Here is a 20,141-nt window from a genome sequence, read left to right on the forward strand (position 1 = left end):
CGAGCCACTTGAACGCTCATTGGGCCGGACAAATAAGTCACGTGGGCAGGTACTTCTGCACGTGTGATAAATCAATCACGTGATAAATTACAGTTTGTCACGTGGTAAATAGATTCACGTTTTATACGATAACGGTGCGTAATGTTTGTTTTACTTTGTCAAGGAAATTGAGGGATGGTAATATTACGGTGCGGTTCATATGACGGTTACCTAAAACTAACAATAACAATGAATACTTTTGCCGACAGGATTTTGATTTTGTGCCTATTATTACTGCCATGAGATAAAAATACACTAAATTAGTACATTAGGCGGATTTAAAAAATAAAAAATCGGGAGTTTTAAAAGACACGATCCGCTCACGTAAAAATTGAATTATCAAAGATACCAACAAGAAATAGCATGACATGTTCCACAAAGATATTCGGATAAAAAGGATAAATTGAAAATACTCAAGTCAGACCGGGAACCACTGTCATAATATAAAGAATTATAATTCTGACTGCACTCATAGTCATATGTTTGTACTTTTTGACCAAGACACAAAAGTTTCCTTGTGTTTGAATAACAATAAAATGAGATGCTAACACCCTGTCTTTACTAGCTGCACATGGTTTGGGATGCAGTGGTCAGTAGGACTAGTTTTATTGCTCTTAGTGAGTATTAGGGCCCAGAAGGAAAAGATCAAGGGAGAAAAGACAATAATAGCAGACGCTGATCCTTACAACTTCGACCCGTACTACGGGTGAGTTTCACTATCATTTAATCCAGATCTCTTTATATATATATGTTGCTCCTTTATAAAAATGTGTATTGTTTTTTAAATCAGGACAATATTTTTGAAACACCCTGTATTACGTTATATATTCACAAAAATAATTCTTGTGTTTGCACAGGGACCTCACATCTAACTGCTCCCAATATAATCGAACGAGCTTATAATTATTTATATAGAGGAAAACCATAGATTAACTCATTTCCCACAGAAATTAACTCATTTCCCGCATAAATTAACTCATTTCCCACAGAAATGGAGGAGGAGGAGGTGGATACAACCCGTACGACAGAGTGCCAGGTACCCGACCAAAAGACCCAGAATGTAAGAACTGTGAACAGAGGCCCTACATCGTAAAGGGTGACACCGGGACCACTGGTAAACCAGGATTTGAGGGCCCTAGAGGAGGTAGTGGTGAGCCGGGACCTCCTGGTAATCCTGGAGCTATGGGCAGCAGGGTGAGTGTGAAACCTTGTTCTTCTCTTTTTTTATAATTTTCTTTTTTGAAAACCTACTTGGTGAAGTTTTAGTTGAGTGAAGAGGAATATGCATTGGAAAACACAGCTATATGTAATGGTGTTGTAAATAACACTGATATAATTCAGCTTGGATTGGTGAAATACGGGTAGACCACATGACATGACAATTATAGTACTATAGTAGCTTCCCGTTTATTGCAGTTATAGTGGGATCTTTTACTTATTAACTCCACCATAACCCTCTCTACTCTCCAGGGTCCAGCAGGAGCAGCAGGACCAAGAGGGCTAGCCGGAGAAGTGGGTGAGGAAGGACCAGCGGGTAGCAAGGGATTTGAAGGAGCCAGAGGACGACCAGGTGTGTATTCAAGCTTTTCATTTAAAATTAAAACAAGTCCTTTATATTGTGGAGCCAGGGTTTGTACTGGATACACCTAGTTATTGAGTTAAAACGCCTCCATCCCATTACGTAATACTCAATAAATGTAATAGATTTGTATCTGTATGGCGAAGAATTAAAATGATAAATTAAGCAGCACTATATTTCATATAGGTTATCTAACATATTGTAATTACCTTATCGACCTTTATTTGAACGGAGATTAATTTGACGCTTATGTCCGTTCACGCAATGTCCGTTCAAATAACGTCCGATCATGTATCCGTATAACAATTATTTAAACTGTGTAATCATCGTTATATTTGTTATTTTTATAATATCTGAATGGTAAAAATTTAAAACTAGAGATTCAACAGCACTATTTCTCACTACAAACCGTCAAGTAAAAATAAGTTCAACAATAGAGATTGGAGCTGGTATAAAAGTCATAAATTGGCAGTTGAAACAACAACAAAAGACTCTTTTAAAAACCCTAAAAAGTATGATATGCATCCTCCTAACAGTAACAACATTCTAAAAATATCTCCAATAGGCAGACCAGGTAGACACGGCGTAGACGGTAACCCCGGACAAGCTGGTATAGATGGGTGTAACGGTACCAGGGGAGATGATGGTACTCCTGGTACCCCCGGAGTTATAGGTCTCCCTGCATCTGCTGTGAGTTTTTAGAGTTTTAGAATGGAAATATAACAATGATCGGTGACGTAATATCAAATTAAAATAATTTATTATACAACTGGCCAGTCGATGCTATTAAACATAGTATTTATACTTGATGGTATAACGGGAATCGGTCACGAGGGCGAACTCACTGAGTTCGCCCTCGTTGAGTGAATCAGCCTTTTGATCAATGGTTTTCCAAAAAGTAATAAAACAAATTGTGGGAATTTTTGTGATAATTTGAATAAGTTATTACTTGGGATAATCATCACTCATTATAAGTAAGTGTCTGTAAAGATACGTAATCGAATCAAGATCATAATAACATAATATCAGCGTCAAAAATACTTTATGGACACGTTCATTTGAGTTTGAGGATATTGGTAAACAAAAATGATAGCGTTTTCGACGATAGTGGCTTAATTTTGACATCTATTAACCTAGCACGTTCAGAAGTTCTGAACATTAGCCACGTAACCCATACTCCCATATGCACTGCTCAGAAAGAAAATCTATTGTTGTTAGGCACTATAATGGTTCAAATGTCACATTTTGTGTGACTTAGTTAACTGCAGTTGTCTAATTATCATTCCTTGGTCTGAAATATAGTAGATTAGGTCAATCTAACAATTATGATACAACATTGGTTAAAGGGCACGGATCGAACGGTTACAAGGCAATATTTGGGTAACTTTGTCACACTCAGAATACCATACCTCTATTCTACTATGAGATGTCCTCAAAAACCTTTTAACTCATTATTTGATGGTTGATCTACCAATCAAAGCCCTAAAATATGTTGTTTCGAATAGTTAGCTAAAAAGGCACTTGGTTATTGGGAAATGAGGTAAATTCCGTCACAATATTTGGAATTTTAAATTTTGGGCGAATTATTTATATCTGATTTTGGTTTGAAAGGCGGGAAAACTTTGATGACAATGTAGTTGATGCAAGTTAAGATCAGTGTTTACATTGTCACAAAAAATGATACGAAATCGTAAATAGGTTAAAAATAATGATTATAGAATGAAATAGTCTCTTATAATAACTCTTATAATAACTGATGTGACAAAGTAAACATGTCTTGCCCCTATTTGAAGATCTGTATATTCTATGACTCTATTAGCATTCAACATTCTTTGCTATAAATGGCTACAGCTAACACTATTAATGCTAAGTACCAAACAACAAGTGGGAGGTGGATCGTTGGTATACCGTTAAATCGATTTAACACCGCAATTCCAGTCGCAAGCCTGGGACCACTACTAGCATTGTCACAACATCTACAAAGCTGCCATATAGCCTGACTGACAATTTTCTCGACTGACTGACAATGTTTCTTCTTTTCCCCATTTAGAATACAAAGATTAGTACATTTTAGCTTATGATTAATATTATATTTTTACCTATAGTTTACCTAGATTTCAGACAAAAATCGGTAGAATATTGTCCAGAACATCAGAGCTCAAGTTTAACAATTTTAGGTTAAATTTGTCAAAATCACTAAAAATGTGACAAAATTGACTTTTCCTGCCCCAACAATTTCAAGATAGTGTGTAAAAATTAGCATAGGCTGCTTTATTACCTATATAAATCAATCCAAACTACGAAAAAGATCTGTTAATCTGATGACGATTACCTAACTCTAATAGTAACTGATGTGACAAAGTAAACATGTCTTGCCCCTATTTTGAAGATCTATAACTCTATTAGAATTCAGCATTCTTTCAGAAACGATTGGTAGAATATTGTCTAGAACATCAGGGCTCAAGTTTAACAATTTTAGATTAATTTGTCAAAGACGCTGAAAATGTGACAAAATTAACTTTCCCTGCCCCAAAAATATCAAGATAGTGTGTTAAAATTGGCATAGGATGCTTTATTGCCTATACTATATTAATCGATTCAAACTACGAAAAAGATCTGTTAATCTGATGACGATTACCTAACTCTTATAATAACTGATGTGACAAAGTAAACATGTCTTGCCCCTATTTTGAAGAGCTATACTTCTATTAGAATACTATGTAACTTTATCATCAATGAACTAGTTATTTTGCCAGCAAGGAGCTAACAGAGTTATAATAATTTTGTTGTGACGAAATTACCCTATTTTTGACCATGTTGCGGTAGTTTAATTGTGACACTGTTAACATATTGCCACCCGATAATGATTTATGTGACTGATGCGTGGTACTAGCAGTGTTGTTTGATCCATAGTATGTAATATAAGGGGTTTAAGCTGGTATATCATTATTTGTTTAATTTCACACATGTTCAGATATCATCAAGATTATGTGACAAAGTAAACTTGTTTGTGCCTTCTGTGTTTTAATTCCTTACGACTATATGATATAATAACAATTCCTAGCACTTCCAGGCCATCAAATAAACCTACACTACTCAGCATTGCTTATCAGGGTGCCCTAAACATTCTTCACATGTTTTCTTAAATGTGTGACAGAGTAAACCTGAGTGCACCATCTAACGAAAAAAAGTCGTCAAATATGTAGGTAATGGTCATATGTACCCATCCAATCAACTGGACACCCAAAAATTTGGTCAAAAACGGCAGCAAGGGGTCCATATTTACTCCGTCACATGTTTATAGTGTGACAATGTAACCATTTCCGTGCCGGCCGTATTTAAGCGATATCTTATCACCTGATTAAAATATCGTTAAGTGACAAAGTTAGCCTAGAGGATGAAACGGTTATCCTAACCATCAAGGGTTTGTGTAATTTCATAGTGTGACAAAGTCAACTACACTGTGCCTTTTAATAGGGTCACTTATATTTACCAATATCCTCAAACTCAAATGAACGTGTCCTTATACGCATGAAAAGAACCCCAATTCATTCGACCTTTTGTCTATATTATCATGAATTGATTATAAAATACCTTTCTAAGTACTCTATTTTATATTTACAGTGCTGATCGTGGCTTTTTAAGGTATAAGCACGCTCAAATCACATTATAAGTTTGGATGGGCTTTAAAATCAATCCACTCTTCCATTCAATTTACATATGATAATCATCACTTTGAAAACGTAGTCCTGTTTAATTGACTCCCCTTAATAATTTTGTCTGCTTCTTCTTCAACTCCCATCTGCTTATGCAGCATATTAGATTAAAGTCGATGATTTCTGATTTTACGAGATAAATCATCTAACTTAGTCATTGTTATGCAGCTTGGTCTCTCTCGTCATAGCTCCCTTGTTCGTCTCAGAGTTGGGTTATCATTTCTTTGTTGTCTCGTACTCCAGTCATCTCTGCTGTGCCTGGAACTCCTCCGTCTTGCACTGCTACATAATTTAGCTCAATGGTGTTAGCTGTTGATAATCGTTGAAATCTTAGACTTAACTCTCGGTAAATTCTTGAACCATTGATTAGGGTTCCGAGTCTTTGGATAGGTACGCTAATAAGGTTTGTTACAGTGTCATCATAGATTAGTGGGTTTATGACTGAGTTGATGGGTAGAATAATCATGGAAAACAGGCCATACCATGGTGTTGCATCTACCACATCAAGGGAATGTAGGACACAGATCACTATGAAGGGCACCCAGCAAAGGAAATCTGTAGTGATGATGATGGTAATTCTTAAGTTCATTTTTCTATTGCGTTGAGTTATCTGTCGGTTCCCTCCTGACTGAGTCAAACTTTTAGAAGATTTGCGAGATATGATGGCAATGATTAAGTATGAAGCTGTAATGAAAAAGAAGCAAACAAAGTTCAGGGCAAGAATTGCCCATACCAAGTGCCTCTGTGGATCATTTTCTTTGACAAAATATTTGAAGAGGCAGACTCCATCGTTTCCATAGAATTCTACCTTTTGTATGTTTTTTGTGTAATCTTCATACCTATTATCGTGAGAATACATCTCGGACATCATTTTGTTGATCAAATGCCAACTGAGTGTTTTTTCTTTCATTCTACCAAAGTATCCTTGAAAGACGGCAAATAGCGCCTGCTTGTTCATTGTTCCAATAAATATTTTTAGCTCTTCTGCATATTTTACTCCATTGACGAATAAATCCTCAAATTTGGAGATAATTGGGATAACAGCAATGATAATGGACGCCAACGTCATCATAAAAACACCTCCGGCAACTTGGAGTGATTTTATTAAGGTAACTTCTCCCGGAATTCTCATAGAATGTTTTATTCCAAAAATTCGGGTGAGGCTCAGTGCACACATAGCAAAAAGCGAGACTTGAGATCCTATGGTGCTAAGAACACCAATAATTGAACAGTGGATGCTGGTAATCCAACCAATCTGCTGAGTACAATATTGTTCCTTGAAGATTACACCATCATAAACTGATATGACGAATAAGTAGATACGAACTAAAAGGTCTCCAAAAGATATCATCATGATGAGGGACTTATTGAACAGAGCTACTGTGGTTTTACAGTTCTTTAAAGTTCCAGTATTTTTGGACAGGATGATAAGATTTGCCAGGACGGCTAGAAATCCTATAACCCACGATGAACATTTGAGAGCATATCCTTCTAGAATCTGTCTTGAACACTGGTTATTACATTCGTCTGTTAAATCCAGGCAGTCAAATGATCCGTCACATTTCTTTGTCACCGGTATGTAGCTACCGTCACACTTGAAATTATTTCTGCAGCTGTCCTCATCCGAGCCATCCCCGCAATTATCGATGAGATTGCATACTTGGGAATAATCAATGCAAGTGATATTGTTGTCACAGACAAAACACTTGTTCGTATAAATATCTTCATTTGATTTTGTGACAAATGTTAGGTATTCGTCATTGGCTATCGTCCCTATTCTATTTTGATATTGTCCTGGACAAGCCTCATATCTAGGGGTACTTCTCAGTGGACAAGAGGAACTGAAACACTTGTCTGCACAACTAGTGTACAAATATTGTTCTCCAAACATGTGGTCACAATTTTGAAGAATGTTTGGCAGGATAACCGTTGTATTGGTTCCTCCGTAAACGTTTTCATTAGAAAATCTAAACGTGCTGATAGTGAAGCAATGATTTTCGAAGTTTTTAGTGTTTTTTATCCCCTTTATGCAGTATGATAAATGCTTTGTCATGCTTTTGTCCGTTGATAAAACAGTTGCGGACAGTTGCAGTTGTTTGCGGGACTCAGAGCAGATCTTATTTTCATTTCCACATGTTTCAACTCCATCACATAGTTTACTAAATTCCACATATCCAGGTTCTCCCCATGGACAAAGGTACACATTTTTACACGTCTTGTTGTTGGTGGTAACAAATCGTAATGATTTGTTGCTCCCACAAGTGGGCCAAGTGCCATCTTCATCGATTCCATTCAAACAGTCCTTAAACCCATCTCTTAACCAAGCTAGAGGTATTGGGAGTTCCCTTTTCTGGCCGATGCGTCTTTCACACTTTTTCAGTGTCATGGTGTTGCATATAAGACCATTTTCATCACTTTTATCATTGCAGTCTGGTCGAGCATCACACATGAAGTGCCTGTGAACAGTACACTGGCTTGAGGTTTGTAAGCACTGGTTCTCAAAGTTGTCGTCACAAATTGCCTTTTTACCCGAGCAGATCATATGTTTTGATACAGAGGACAAGTATCCGTTAACAAGACACCTTACCCCTACTCTGGCGGGATCTGAACAGTTTGTTTGATATGGAGCATAATCACTGCAGTAGCTGTTGTAATAATATTCTAACACTGTACATCTTGTAAAGTTGTGTACTGGTACTGTAAGTTTACTTCTGGAATGTTCACAAGTGTACTGTGTTTCATTAGTAACGGTACAGTTAGCTTCGTCCACTCCGTTAACACAGCTCTTATATCCATCACATATATAGCGTGGTATTATGTATTTTAATATTCTTGCTATAGATGGAATGTCATTGTCACAATACATACCGTAACTGTATCCGTTACATGTAGCCTCGTCCTCACAGAAGTCATCATCACACTCATCATTACAGATTTTGTTGGACGCTATCTTTTTTCCACTCGGCATAGTTATCATTTCGCTGCATCCCTCTTTATCTAGTTCTGTATTGACACAGTCAGATTGTCCATTGCAAATTAAATAATCATGTACTAATGTGTTCCTGATTTTACCCAATCTAGTCTGACACATAAATCCTCCACAAAGATTGTTGCTATTCGTTATCTCCATATTATCTGCTGTAGTGAGGTGACCAGTGCAGGCCTGATAATAGTGCGGATCATTTGAACATAAAACTGACACTACTTGCCAGTAGTTCTTCCAATAATACTCCTCTGTGTTGTGACACTTATAGAGCCTGTTATACCTCGCCCTCAAACATACCTGTTTCAAAAACCCTGTTTCTTCTTGAAAACTGCACGATTCTGCAAAGTGTTTTCAAGAGTGACACTCAATAAGCTAACGTAATTCCATTAATTATCCATTACAAAATTTAATTTCTTTAAACTGATGTAGTAGTCGATTTTAATTTGTATACGTAATAATATAAGTGATATAATTACCTTGGATAATTGAAGTTGGAACTTCGGACCAAGCTCTTGTGGTGAATAGTGGTGTCGTAGTACTCTGTGGTGATGATGGAAAACCGAGTTTCAACAGAATCAGTAATGTCGTAAGTTTCATAGCTCCATAATCTAAAAAATATTTTAGCTAAGATGATATTGAAAAGTGATTGGAAATCAAAAGACACTCCAAACCCACCTCCGTCTAATATAAAATCAAGCTCACGGGTGAAACGTAGACAAATATTAAAACACATCCCCGCAAATGGCATTTAAATTAAAATTCCTATTACTTGCCGGTTATAGTTTTCGCCAGGTCCTGAACAGCTTAGTCAAAGATGCAAAATATAGAGCAACCTTCTGCAACGATTCTTCTTCATTCAAAGTGAATTTCAACTAACTGTTATAATGTTATAAATCTACATTGAAAACGTCAAAAGACCAACGGTAGCGGTTTACCAGAAAATCTAAACATCTAAAACTAAGGCTTGGAATCTCAGTAAGAGCAGATGCTTGTGAAAAATTTTAGACGATTGAATAGCACATCATCGTTCTGTAAGACTAAATTGAGATCCATGACGTACTTCCCGCCTGTTGAAATGTAATTTTTTTAGGTCCTATAAAAGTATAAAGGAGGAGCTACAACTCAACAAGCGCCCTGTTTAGTCCTGAAGGGACTGTTGTATATTTGTATAATCGATAGTGATAAATAATAATAATAATTAACTTAATAATAATTGATGAATTATTAATTTAATAATAAACACCGTCTAACTGCATGCAAGAAGCATCAGAACCCATGTGCTGAGCTACTTTATAAATTTATCGTCTCTGCCGGCCAACAGAATATGATAGCGAAATAAAAATAATTAACTCATGCTAGGAATCTCAGTAAGAGCCCCTGTGCACGTGACGATTAAATGGCACAGTCCACGTGCCGGGCATTATTTTGTGGTAAAAATAGTCCTTTCCTTGCGTTAATATTATCAGCTGGCGAAGTAATTTGCCCTCGTAGTGGTCGTTAGGATAGATCCAAAGGATGGTTGTGATATTTGTAAACCATTATCTCACTGCTGCACTGTGCAAGAAGAATTTGAATCAGGACAGATGGTGTTGGTCTCCTTCTGAAAATTACAATTTTACAATATTTTCCGCGATCCTTCGTCACCCTCGAGCAACGCTACTGGAGAAATTATCACCCCAGCAGACATGGAATAAAGATCATTGCATTTAATCATAAAAAGATTTGTTCTTTATAGTGGGAGTCTCTTACAGATCTTTATAAAACTTTATGAAAGGTCCAAGATAGTCGTTAGGATAGTTCTAATAACATAAATCGTATCCATATAATATAGTTGTACAGGAGCCTTTATAAGCTTCAGTTTTAAAATTAAAAATTTTAAAACTGAAGTATTTAAGCCTTTTACATAGTGTGAGTTTTAGTATGTGACTGTTATTCTAGAAAAGTGATGTCAGAGACAGAGACAATAAGAATGAGCAATGTGTATTATAACGTTACCACAAGTTGACATGCATCAGATTGTAGCTTTAAAAGAAATAATTATCTTTGCTGAACATGACGTATTCTTGCAATTAATACAACAAACTTGTTGCCACGTTCAACCTTATGACTCAAAATAGTTAAATACAAAATTTATCCACAAATCCTCCACAAAGAGTATTTCCATTTGTTATCACCATATTATCTGCTGTAGTGAGGTGACCAGTGCAGGCCTGATAATAGTGCGGATCATCTGAACATAAAGCTGACATTCCTCGCCATTTGTTCGTCCAATAATAATAATACTCCTCTGTGTTGTGACACTTATAGAGCGTGTAGTAACTCCTTCGTCTCGAACATTACATACCTGTTTCAAAAATCCCATTTCTTCTTGAAAACTGCACGATTCTGCAAAGTGTTTTCAAGAGTGACACTCAATAAGCTAACTTTTCCATTACTTTACCCAAAACAAAAATTACTGTCTTTAAACTAATGTAGGTCGATTTTAATTTGTACACGTAATCATATAAGTAATATAATTACCTTGGGTAATTGAAGTTGGAATTTCGGACCAAGCTTTTGTTTTGCGTGTGATGTAATCTGTCGTAGTTATACTCTGTCTGCGCGAAGGACCCAAGGGCGAAAGTTGATCACATGACACAAGGACAGGACGCCGCAGCAGTCACCTGTCGCAGGATCACTAGTCGAGTGGTACTGATCATTCTAGACGTTTTCGTCCTTTCGTCATGTGATCGACTTCCGCCATACTGTCCTATACCCGTTATTATAAAACTTTCAGGGTGACCCTGGAAAGCCAGGTAACAGAGGAAGACCAGGCGCACCTGGATTGAGGGGAGGACCTGGAGACTCGGTAATATTAACATTGAATAACTACTATAAACTACAACCTGACACTTTCTTGATAAGTCCATCCTCTTTTAAGACTGAAAGTTCGCCTTGATACCCTTATATCCTTATGAATGTTACAACTTTCAATCTAGCCAACGAATAAATATTAGGTAAATGTAACGATTAATGTTAACAGGGTAATGACGGTGCCCCGGGAACTCCAGGCAATAGAGGGCTGCCAGGAGATGTTGGCAAGGTTGGAGAGGCTGGAATCGGGGGATACCCAGGGACTCCTGGTCGACCAGGTATGTTCATAGCTACTCCTTTTCAAAGCTTTAACTTCAAGACTGTATTCATATCAAATTTAATCGTCATTCTTCAAAACAATCTTATTACTTTGTTATTTCAGGAAATCGAGGCGAGCCCGGAGAGAGAGGGTCGAATGGTATAGTCGGAACACCAGGATTTGTTGGAGACCTAGGTCGGGCTGGCAAAGATGGAAGACCTGGTAGACCAGGCTTACCTGGTGCTCTCGTAAGTCACATCTACTGAGTTAAATCACCTACCATATCACCTTGCCGAGCTAGTTTGAATCCTTTGTATCATAATTAAGATAACTTCGTAAAATTCGTCATGTTTTAGGGACAATCAGGATTATCAGGGGAGAGAGGGGAGCCAGGTAGGGATGGAAGGAACGGCTATGCTGGAGCTGGAGGTGAGCCTGGAGTACGAGCTAGGGATGGGAACCCCGGTCGAGACGTTAGTTAATATCCTCACTGGTCTTGTGTTCTTAATTTAAATAAATGTCAAGATGCAAATTTAAATTCATCTCAAACGATTTCATGATTTCATGATGAAACATAACAAGATGCTGACAAAACGTCACCAGGGAAGACCAGGTTTACCGGGAGCTCGAGGAGGCACTGGAAGGAAAGGAATATCCGGTACACCCGGAGAACAGGGTGTGTCAATCACTGGAGGTAGAGGTGATGTAGGGTTACCTGCAGCTGGCCGAGTTAAAATTGGTACTCCTGGATTCAGAGTGAGTGGAAGCTCGTTTTTTCTAAAATCTAGTATTAAGTCGGTTGAAAACCTTTCGGTGAATTTTAATTCTACCATCTGGTATATGTTAATGTTTTTTGTTCTTGACATGATCTATCGCATTTAGGGAGATGCGGGTAAACCAGGAACGAATGGAGCTAAAGGAAACAAAGGCTCTATCGGAGCTGACGGTCGTAATGGCTTTGCTGGAAGGCCGGTAAGAGAGAAAAAGAGAATGTGACTAGAACTCTCTGATTATATGACAAATTCGGAAGCTTCTTCACAAGAATTAATTTGTATGTAAGAAGATAATATCCCTGATAGCAAGTTATATTCATCGAATAAACTACATTAACATTTTAGGGAGAGAATGGTGCGTATGGTAAAGCTGGTGTAGATGGGAAAGCAGGAAAACCAGGGATACCAGGAAAACCAGGAAGTAGAGGTGAAGGAGGAGTGTCAGGAGAAGTAGGAGATCCAGGTATGCCTGGGAGAGCTGGTAACAGAGGGTTACCCGGGACACCTGGATATGAGGGAGAACGGGTAAGTTAGAAGGGTAGATTTATGTAGATTTATGTAGATTTAGAGTTGTATTTTTATTACCAAATAAACTATCACTTATTTATTTCTACTGGGAAGTTGATCAAATCTTGGTGGTTTCCTGTTTATTGAAGATAGGCTAATAATTTATTATTAATACTGTCCCCTTTAGTTACTCGGGTTATCACAATAAACTGCAGGGTGAATTAGTGGGTGGTAGACTCGGAGAACCAGGAGCTGATGGAAAGATAGGACTGCCTGGCAGAAAGGGACTACGTGGGGAAAATGGGCAGCTCGGCAGAAACGGTGAGCAGCATTGGTCCTTATTAAGTTTCCCTATTTATTTTAAAGAACATCCTCTTTCCTTGATCTTATTTGTTTATTCGACTTTCTCATCAAATTATAGTCGCACTTCGATCTAAAAGTTTGTAAATCACAACTTTCTCCCACTATATGACAGCCCCTCTTTATAGGTACACCCGGCCAGAAAGGTCTTGCAGGAGATGTAGGGATAGACGGTACTCCAGGCAGGTCTGTGATGGGTGCCAGGGGGAGACCTGGTGCTGACGGGACGATGGGTTGAATGGAGAGAGGGGAGATCAGGGGAGGGAGGGAGAACCTGGAACCAATGTGAGTAAAGTTTCTCACTAGTTTGAAATAAGTTTTCCTGGTGAAAAAGGAACAGCTTCAACAGTTTAATAATATTATGAGCACTAGCAGAAACCCGTCTAACTTTAAAGTGGTTTACATATAGTAAGATACACTGCCACTAACTCCAACAATTACAGGGACTACTAGGGTCTCGAGGAAACGTGGGGAAGCCTGGAAAGAACGGTTTCGCGGGCAGACCTGGTAACCCGGGTACTCCAGGAAAAAGAGGAGAGAATGGAAACTCAGGATCACCTGGCAGGCCAGGTAGGGATAAAGACTTTCAATAAATAACATTCATTCTCTCCATCTCAATTCTTAAACATACTCAGATATACTGTCCGAAAAGATTCGCGGCTGGTGATCTACCTGCTTTCGGTTTTGATATTGATTTACCGATCATTTTTCATACATTTAAATTTTGTTTTCGTTGACTAACTAAAGTGAAATTTGTATTGCAGGATACGACGGTGTACCAGGAGAGAAGGGCACGTCAGGAGTCAACGGTTTGGCTGGAAGACCTGGGACACCCGGGGAGAGGGGAACTGATGGTATCAACGGAGAGGTTATTTATTGCTGTTATCATATAATAATATCAATTAATCAGTTAAACAAGTTAATTAATATTTGAATAATAAAGCTTTCGGATGATTATCCGTATGTACAAAAGATTTATGTAATGTCCTTTCATTGTCCTTTCTAGTCGTGTCCTGTATCCTTTATGATAAAAACAATAAACATCAGCTCGAACGAAAGCCAGGGAGAGATATTAAATTTGATTTTAAGATGATCAGGTTGTAAAATTTTACATTATAAATTCTTTGTTTAAGATTATTTATTTTTCTCAGCCGGGTTTGGACGGACTACCTGGCCGAGACGGTCGTAAAGGAGCTGGCGCTTACGATGGGAGACCTGGCTTACCTGGTGCACCCGGTCAAAAAGGTGGGTTATAATTTATCTGTGATCAAACACTTAGCACTCATTAATTTATATCTACCAACAAGTAAACCGAAACTCGAAATATTACATGACAACGGATGGAATATTCAAGTTTATTAGTATCTCAATCCTTGGTCCCCAGGTAACTCTGGTATCCCCGGAAAAAGTACCCCGGGTAGAGTAGGAGAACCTGGAAACATTGGCAGGGACGCAGTGAGGGGAGAACCTGGTAACGATGGTTTACCTGGTAGACCAGGACTTAGGGGTGAGTTATAGTTGCTTTTATACTAATAAAATTTATAGTTGATTTTATACTAATAAAATTTATAGTTGCTTTTATATACTAATCTTATACTTTTAAGATTTTATTTTTATAGCTTTCTCTCAATTTTTTAGAGTTCTGATCGTCTTTATGAATTGATGTATTACCAAGACGAGTTCGTTAGTGTTCTCCTTGGTCATTTCATGTTTAATTTCTGTTAATTCCTGTTTAGTTCCTGTTAATTCTTGTTTAATTCCTGTTTACAAATATCAACGAGTCTGTATGTTAGAATGATTTACTGAGGCAAAGCTTTACAAGGATATTTCGTAATACACCAAAAACTCGTTAGTTCGTTAGTGTTCTCCTTGGTCATTTCATGTTTAATTTCTGTTAATTCCTGTTTAGTTCCTGTTAATTCTTGTTTAATTCCTGTTTACAAATATCAACGAGTCTGTATGTTAGATGATTTACTGAGGCAAAGCTTTACAAGGATATTTCGTAATACACCAAAAACTCGTTAGTTCGTTAGTGTTCTCCTTGGTCATTTCATGTTTAATTTCTGTTAATTCCTGTTTAGTTCCTGTTAATTCTTGTTTAATTCCTGTTTACAAATATCAACGAGTCTGTATGTTAGAATGATTTACTGAGGTCTGAGGCAAAGCTTTACAAGGATATTTCGTAATACACCAAAAACTGTTAATTTGAGGCTCTAAAGATGTAGTTTATTTACGAAGGATTGGAGCTTGATATTGTGCGTTTCCCTTCGTGTCCAAATGCAACAAAACCTGTTCATCTCGTAAATTGTGATTTTACATAAATTATTGTCACCAGGACAGCCAGGAGCAGCAGGAAATCCAGGAAGAAGAGGAGGTCCAGGAGATCAAGGAGAGGCTGGTCTTAACGGAGATCCTGGACTTCCGGGAGAAACCACTTTTGTAAGTCTGTTTTCTAATCTTCTAATGGATTACGATGTTGATACTTTGATAGCAATACTCCGATATTTTATAATGGAGATTAAACTACAATTTTTTCTTTTGTAAATAGCAGCCCAATACTTTATTCTTTCTTTATTTTGTATTGCCTCAGGGACTGCCCGGATCACGAGCAGAGCCAGCTGCTGATGGAAAGCCAGGGATGATGGGGAGGCCCGGAGAGCGAGGAGTAGCTGGCACCCCCGGACTTCCTGGTAGAGACGGATATCCGGGAACTGTGGGACCGGACGGGAACCCGGGTACTGACGGGATACCGGGACAACCTGGGGAACCTGGCAGGGACGGAATGGTAGGGTGTTCTTATATTAAGTGTTTTTGAATTTCGATATTTTTGTATTGTACAAGAACAAGTTCTATTTATGAGGTTTTGTACTGTTCGTACAAGTATTAGTTAAGTAAACGTACTAAACTCTTGTTAAGTTTCAGTACCAGCTATCAGATTTTATGACTGCTCCAGTTTAATTTATTGACAGTTACTTTTGAAATGTCGAATGAAAAATCAAACAGATGTTTTTCTATTCAAGAATCATACAGTACTTATATTGAGAAAAAAGAGCTAAACTAATACAATTGTGTTAGAAAGCCAGAGACGGAGTAGCAGGACGAAAGGGGAGACAAGGAGACCCAGGCTTGAGAGGGCGTCCCGGTAACGCTGGTTCTGATGGAACTCCTGGCAGACCTGGCCTTGATGGAGAAATGGGACGAAATGGACTGGGAATTAAGGGTTATCGAGGAGAACCCGGAACAAGGGTGAGGATTACATTCCCTGGGAGCACATTTTAACATGCAGCTTCTGAAAGTTTAATGTTTATTTCATATTGTATGTTTACATTATTGATTATTATTAAGATTTTTAACTAAACATTCTCAAGGGATTGGACGGAGCCCTTGGGCAGCCAGGTGATGCTGGTAATGACGGTAACCCTGGTAACCCCGGACTCCCTGGAAATAAAGGATATCCAGGATACAATGGCTTACCAGGACGGTCAGGTATGAGAGGACGAAATGGGATGCCTGGCGAGCGAGGAACCCCCACCGTGAGAGAAGGGTTGCCCGGAGCTAAGGGTACACCTGGATACGGCAGACCCGGTCTACCTGGACCGAGGGTGAGTAAATTAAGCCAATAATGTTTATCTTTCTAAGGTCGTTCGTGGTAGTTCAGTTAGAGTGCTGAAAAGTTTCGACAATCTATTCTTGTCTATCATCCAACAATTCTTTATCTAAACTTTTATTTTTACAAGGGTGTACCAGGGGTAAATGGAATACGAGGAATGCCAGGAGACCCAGGCGAGAGAAGAACACTACCTCCCGGTGACGCTGGATTACCCGGACGACCTGGTGTTCCCGGTAAAAATGGACTGGCCGGAGACCCGGGTCTGCCAGGTCGATCAGGGTTCCCTGGTACACCAGGAGAGTCTAGGAATGGAAGAGATGGGTTGCCCGGTAGACCGGGTTATAGGGGGGATCCTGGAACGAGAGGAAAAGATGGCCTTAATGGAGAAAGGGGTGTTAATGGAATGCCGGTTAGTTTAAATTTAAGCCAGATTGATACATTTCTTTGCAGACGACATAGGTTGTTTAACTTTAAGAGTTTAAGTTATTGCAATTAAAGTACGTTCTGGGGTTTTATTTAAAACTCACATGCTATTATGATTTTTAATTTTAACCAAAGGTTGATTTAGAATTTTACACCTTATCTCAGGGTCGTCCCGCGTACGGAACCGTCGGAAACCCAGGAGTAGCAGGGAGGGATGGTAGAAACGGGTTACCTGGCAGGAAGGGTTACCCTGGGGACCCTGGACGGAATGGTTTGAGAGGTATTCCTGGTAAAGATGGGGCTCTGGGTACTGCTGGAGAAGCTGGCCTTCCTGGTAGAGATGGATACCCAGGTAACGTTGGGGTTCTTGAAAATCAGTAAAATTAAGCTTTTAAATTGAGATATGAAAAAACAAAATTTTCATTTCATATCTTCCTCGAAAGATAATAACATAAAAACTTGTAAGGACGTGACGGGTACCCTGGTGCCATGGGTGATCCTTCATATGGTCTGCCCGGTACTAATGGAGGTAAAGGTGAACCTGGTGAAGCTGGTACTACAGGGAACGATGGAATTGATGTATGTTTAATTAATTATAACTTTGTAGAGCTTGAGTTTTTATTAGTAATTATTATGGAGTGGTTCTTCGTTAAGATTTGTCTCCTTTTCATATAAGTTAATTTATGTATCAATAAATGAACTTAGTAAACAAAAGCTAAACAACAACAATAAAAAGTGAATTCCTCTATCACTAGGGTATACCGGGAACTCCTGGTGTTGATGGAAGGAAAGGATTCCCCGGCAATAACGGACTATCTGGACGGAATGTGAAAGGCAACCCAGGTTAGAAGATGAAAGAAAATTATTTAAAATAAACGCCGACCATCGCCATAGAAATATAAATACATAAAACTGTTATTATTCTGATTCTCACATGAACTTGTTTGTAGGAACACCTGGAACGAACGGACGTCCCGGAGAAACCGGCTTAATTGGAACTAATGGAGCGGACGGAGCAGCAGGAAGAGCAGGGAGAAAGGGATACCCTGGTAATCCCGGTATTAGTGGGACCCCTGGTGTGAAGGGAGATAGCGGGGATGTCGGACTTTCTGGTCGAAAAGGCTACCCAGTAAGCGTGGGCATATAATTTAGACTTCTTACAATCTACAAACTATTTTACTTGAAACATATGTTAACATGGTTACAGCACGAATTTTACAATGTTTAGTTTAATATTAGTATGAAAAAATCACCATCTCACTTCACCCAGGGAAGACTGGGTTCCCCCGGCAACAGAGGATCCATTGGTCCAGCTGGAGACACCGGAGCTGACGGATCTCCAGGGTATGGTGGACTACCTGGTCGAGATAGCAGCCCCGGCAGGAAAGGGTACCCTGGTGACCCTGGGTTATCTGGTGCAGACGGTAAAGCTGGAGCACGAGGAGCTGATGGTAATAAGGGACAGCCGGGGTTGGAGGGATTCACCCCTAGTAATGCTCCTGCTGGTCCACCTGTAAGATTTTTGTTATTTGTTACTTGCATGCTACTTATTTTCTATTTTGGTCTTTGTTGTTTGTTTCTTTGCTTATAGTTGCTACTTAACATTTTGGTCAAAGAAACACACATCAGGATAACGGAAATGAGTTTACAAATAAATTCGCAAAATGATTAAAATGCCCAGAGGTAACACTATACAACCAGGGGTTTATAGGCTCCCGAGGTGATCAGGGAGACAAGGGTAAGACTGGTTACACTGGCACACCTGGAGACGAGGGAAAGTGTGGTGACAGTGGTCTGCCAGGTCAGTCTGGAACATTCAACATGTACACAAATGTCAGCAGACATCCTGTTTTATTGTAAAGTGGATTTCAAAGTGGATTTCACTATTTCATCAAGATTTCACCAATATTTACCGATATTTCTCACCATGTCAGGTGAAGTGGAGTCTACACCAGAACAGCTTGCAGGAGAACCAGGAGAACCAGGAGAAGCTGGAGGCAAGGGTAGCGTTTTAAACACCCAATACGCTCAAATACAGACATACGCATTCCACTCCCAGACCAACTCGTTTCAGGCGTGTCCAAGTGGTATGTTACCTGTACTTACTTGTACGTAGTAGTTACCTTATGGACCTTTTAATTCTCTGTTGACAATTGACATGAATAGTGAAATCAGCGCTAAGTTTAAAAATAAAATCTTTGAAGCCTAAAGTGACAACCAAAAGCCCTCCTTAACTTTACTTAAGACCACATGCCTGGATTATTGCGTCTCAGGAATGACGGAGAAATTATGCGGGGATTCAGTTTCCACTACTTTGACTCCTCCTCTGGTAGTGGGACATGGAGTACCTCTCAGCAACCGGGCACTTCCTGTATGGCCACCTTCTCTATCCAGCCTGTTATGGAGTGCACGACTAACACGTGTGAGGTAAGAGTAAAAATAGGAAATTACCTGTACTTACCTGTACTAACCTGTAGGCTGTACTTACCTGTACTCACCTGTACTTACCCGTACTTACCTGTACTTACCTGTACTTACTGTGCACCACCAATTATACTTGTAATTCTAACCATCAGGTAAAATTAAATTAAAAACTTCAGACCCCTTCGGACCCCCGCCTTATACAATTATACATGAGGCGGCACTGATTCGTTAACGTGCTTACTTTTAAACTTTAAATCACCAAGGTAAAAGGCGACGACTCTTCCCTGTGGATGCCAGTAGGTGACATCCGTGAAGACATGTCTGCCATCAGAGTACTACCCTCAAGAGGAACATATTGTCGGGGGCAAGGAGAATGATCAGTCCGACAGGTCAGACAATTTATTTCTAGATGTGAGTTCTAAAATTTGCCTTGAGCACAGTTTTGATCCATAATGTTCAAAGATATTCCAAATCCAGAGATAGTGTAAATGATTACCCAAACTCTCTGGCTTATAAAAATAAACTGTCAGTGAGGTAACTGCATTACTTTTCAGGTTCTGTGTGCGAAGTCCCCCTATGCGGTGATGGCTATACACTCCGTCAGTTAGCAGT

The 20,141-nt window shown here is 39.0% G+C and overlaps 1 protein-coding gene across 1 annotated transcript; it reads left to right on the forward strand.

Moving 5' to 3' along the window:
• Positions 1 to 620: 620 nt before the first annotated feature.
• Positions 621 to 19,906, forward strand: LOC134824797 (collagen alpha-1(IV) chain-like). Its single transcript, XM_063836773.1, has 30 exons — positions 621 to 745; positions 1,029 to 1,233; positions 1,510 to 1,609; positions 2,184 to 2,308; positions 11,343 to 11,451; positions 11,556 to 11,680; positions 11,789 to 11,905; positions 12,036 to 12,188; positions 12,315 to 12,404; positions 12,551 to 12,730; positions 12,928 to 13,033; positions 13,201 to 13,262; positions 13,516 to 13,642; positions 13,837 to 13,940; positions 14,224 to 14,317; positions 14,457 to 14,579; positions 15,408 to 15,511; positions 15,663 to 15,857; positions 16,148 to 16,318; positions 16,441 to 16,674; positions 16,810 to 17,091; positions 17,271 to 17,457; positions 17,572 to 17,684; positions 17,861 to 17,948; positions 18,056 to 18,234; positions 18,376 to 18,618; positions 18,807 to 18,906; positions 19,040 to 19,192; positions 19,351 to 19,532; positions 19,793 to 19,906. The coding sequence occupies exons 1-30, from the start codon at positions 621 to 623 to the stop codon at positions 19,904 to 19,906; spliced, it is 4,290 nt and encodes a 1,429-aa protein (XP_063692843.1).
• The last annotated feature ends 235 nt before the right edge of the window (positions 19,907 to 20,141 follow it).

Source organism: Bolinopsis microptera, chromosome 13 (genome assembly GCF_026151205.1).
Source record: "Bolinopsis microptera isolate Bmic1 chromosome 13, MBARI_Bmic_1.0, whole genome shotgun sequence".
In the NCBI taxonomy this organism is placed as follows: domain Eukaryota; kingdom Metazoa; phylum Ctenophora; class Tentaculata; order Lobata; family Bolinopsidae; genus Bolinopsis; species Bolinopsis microptera.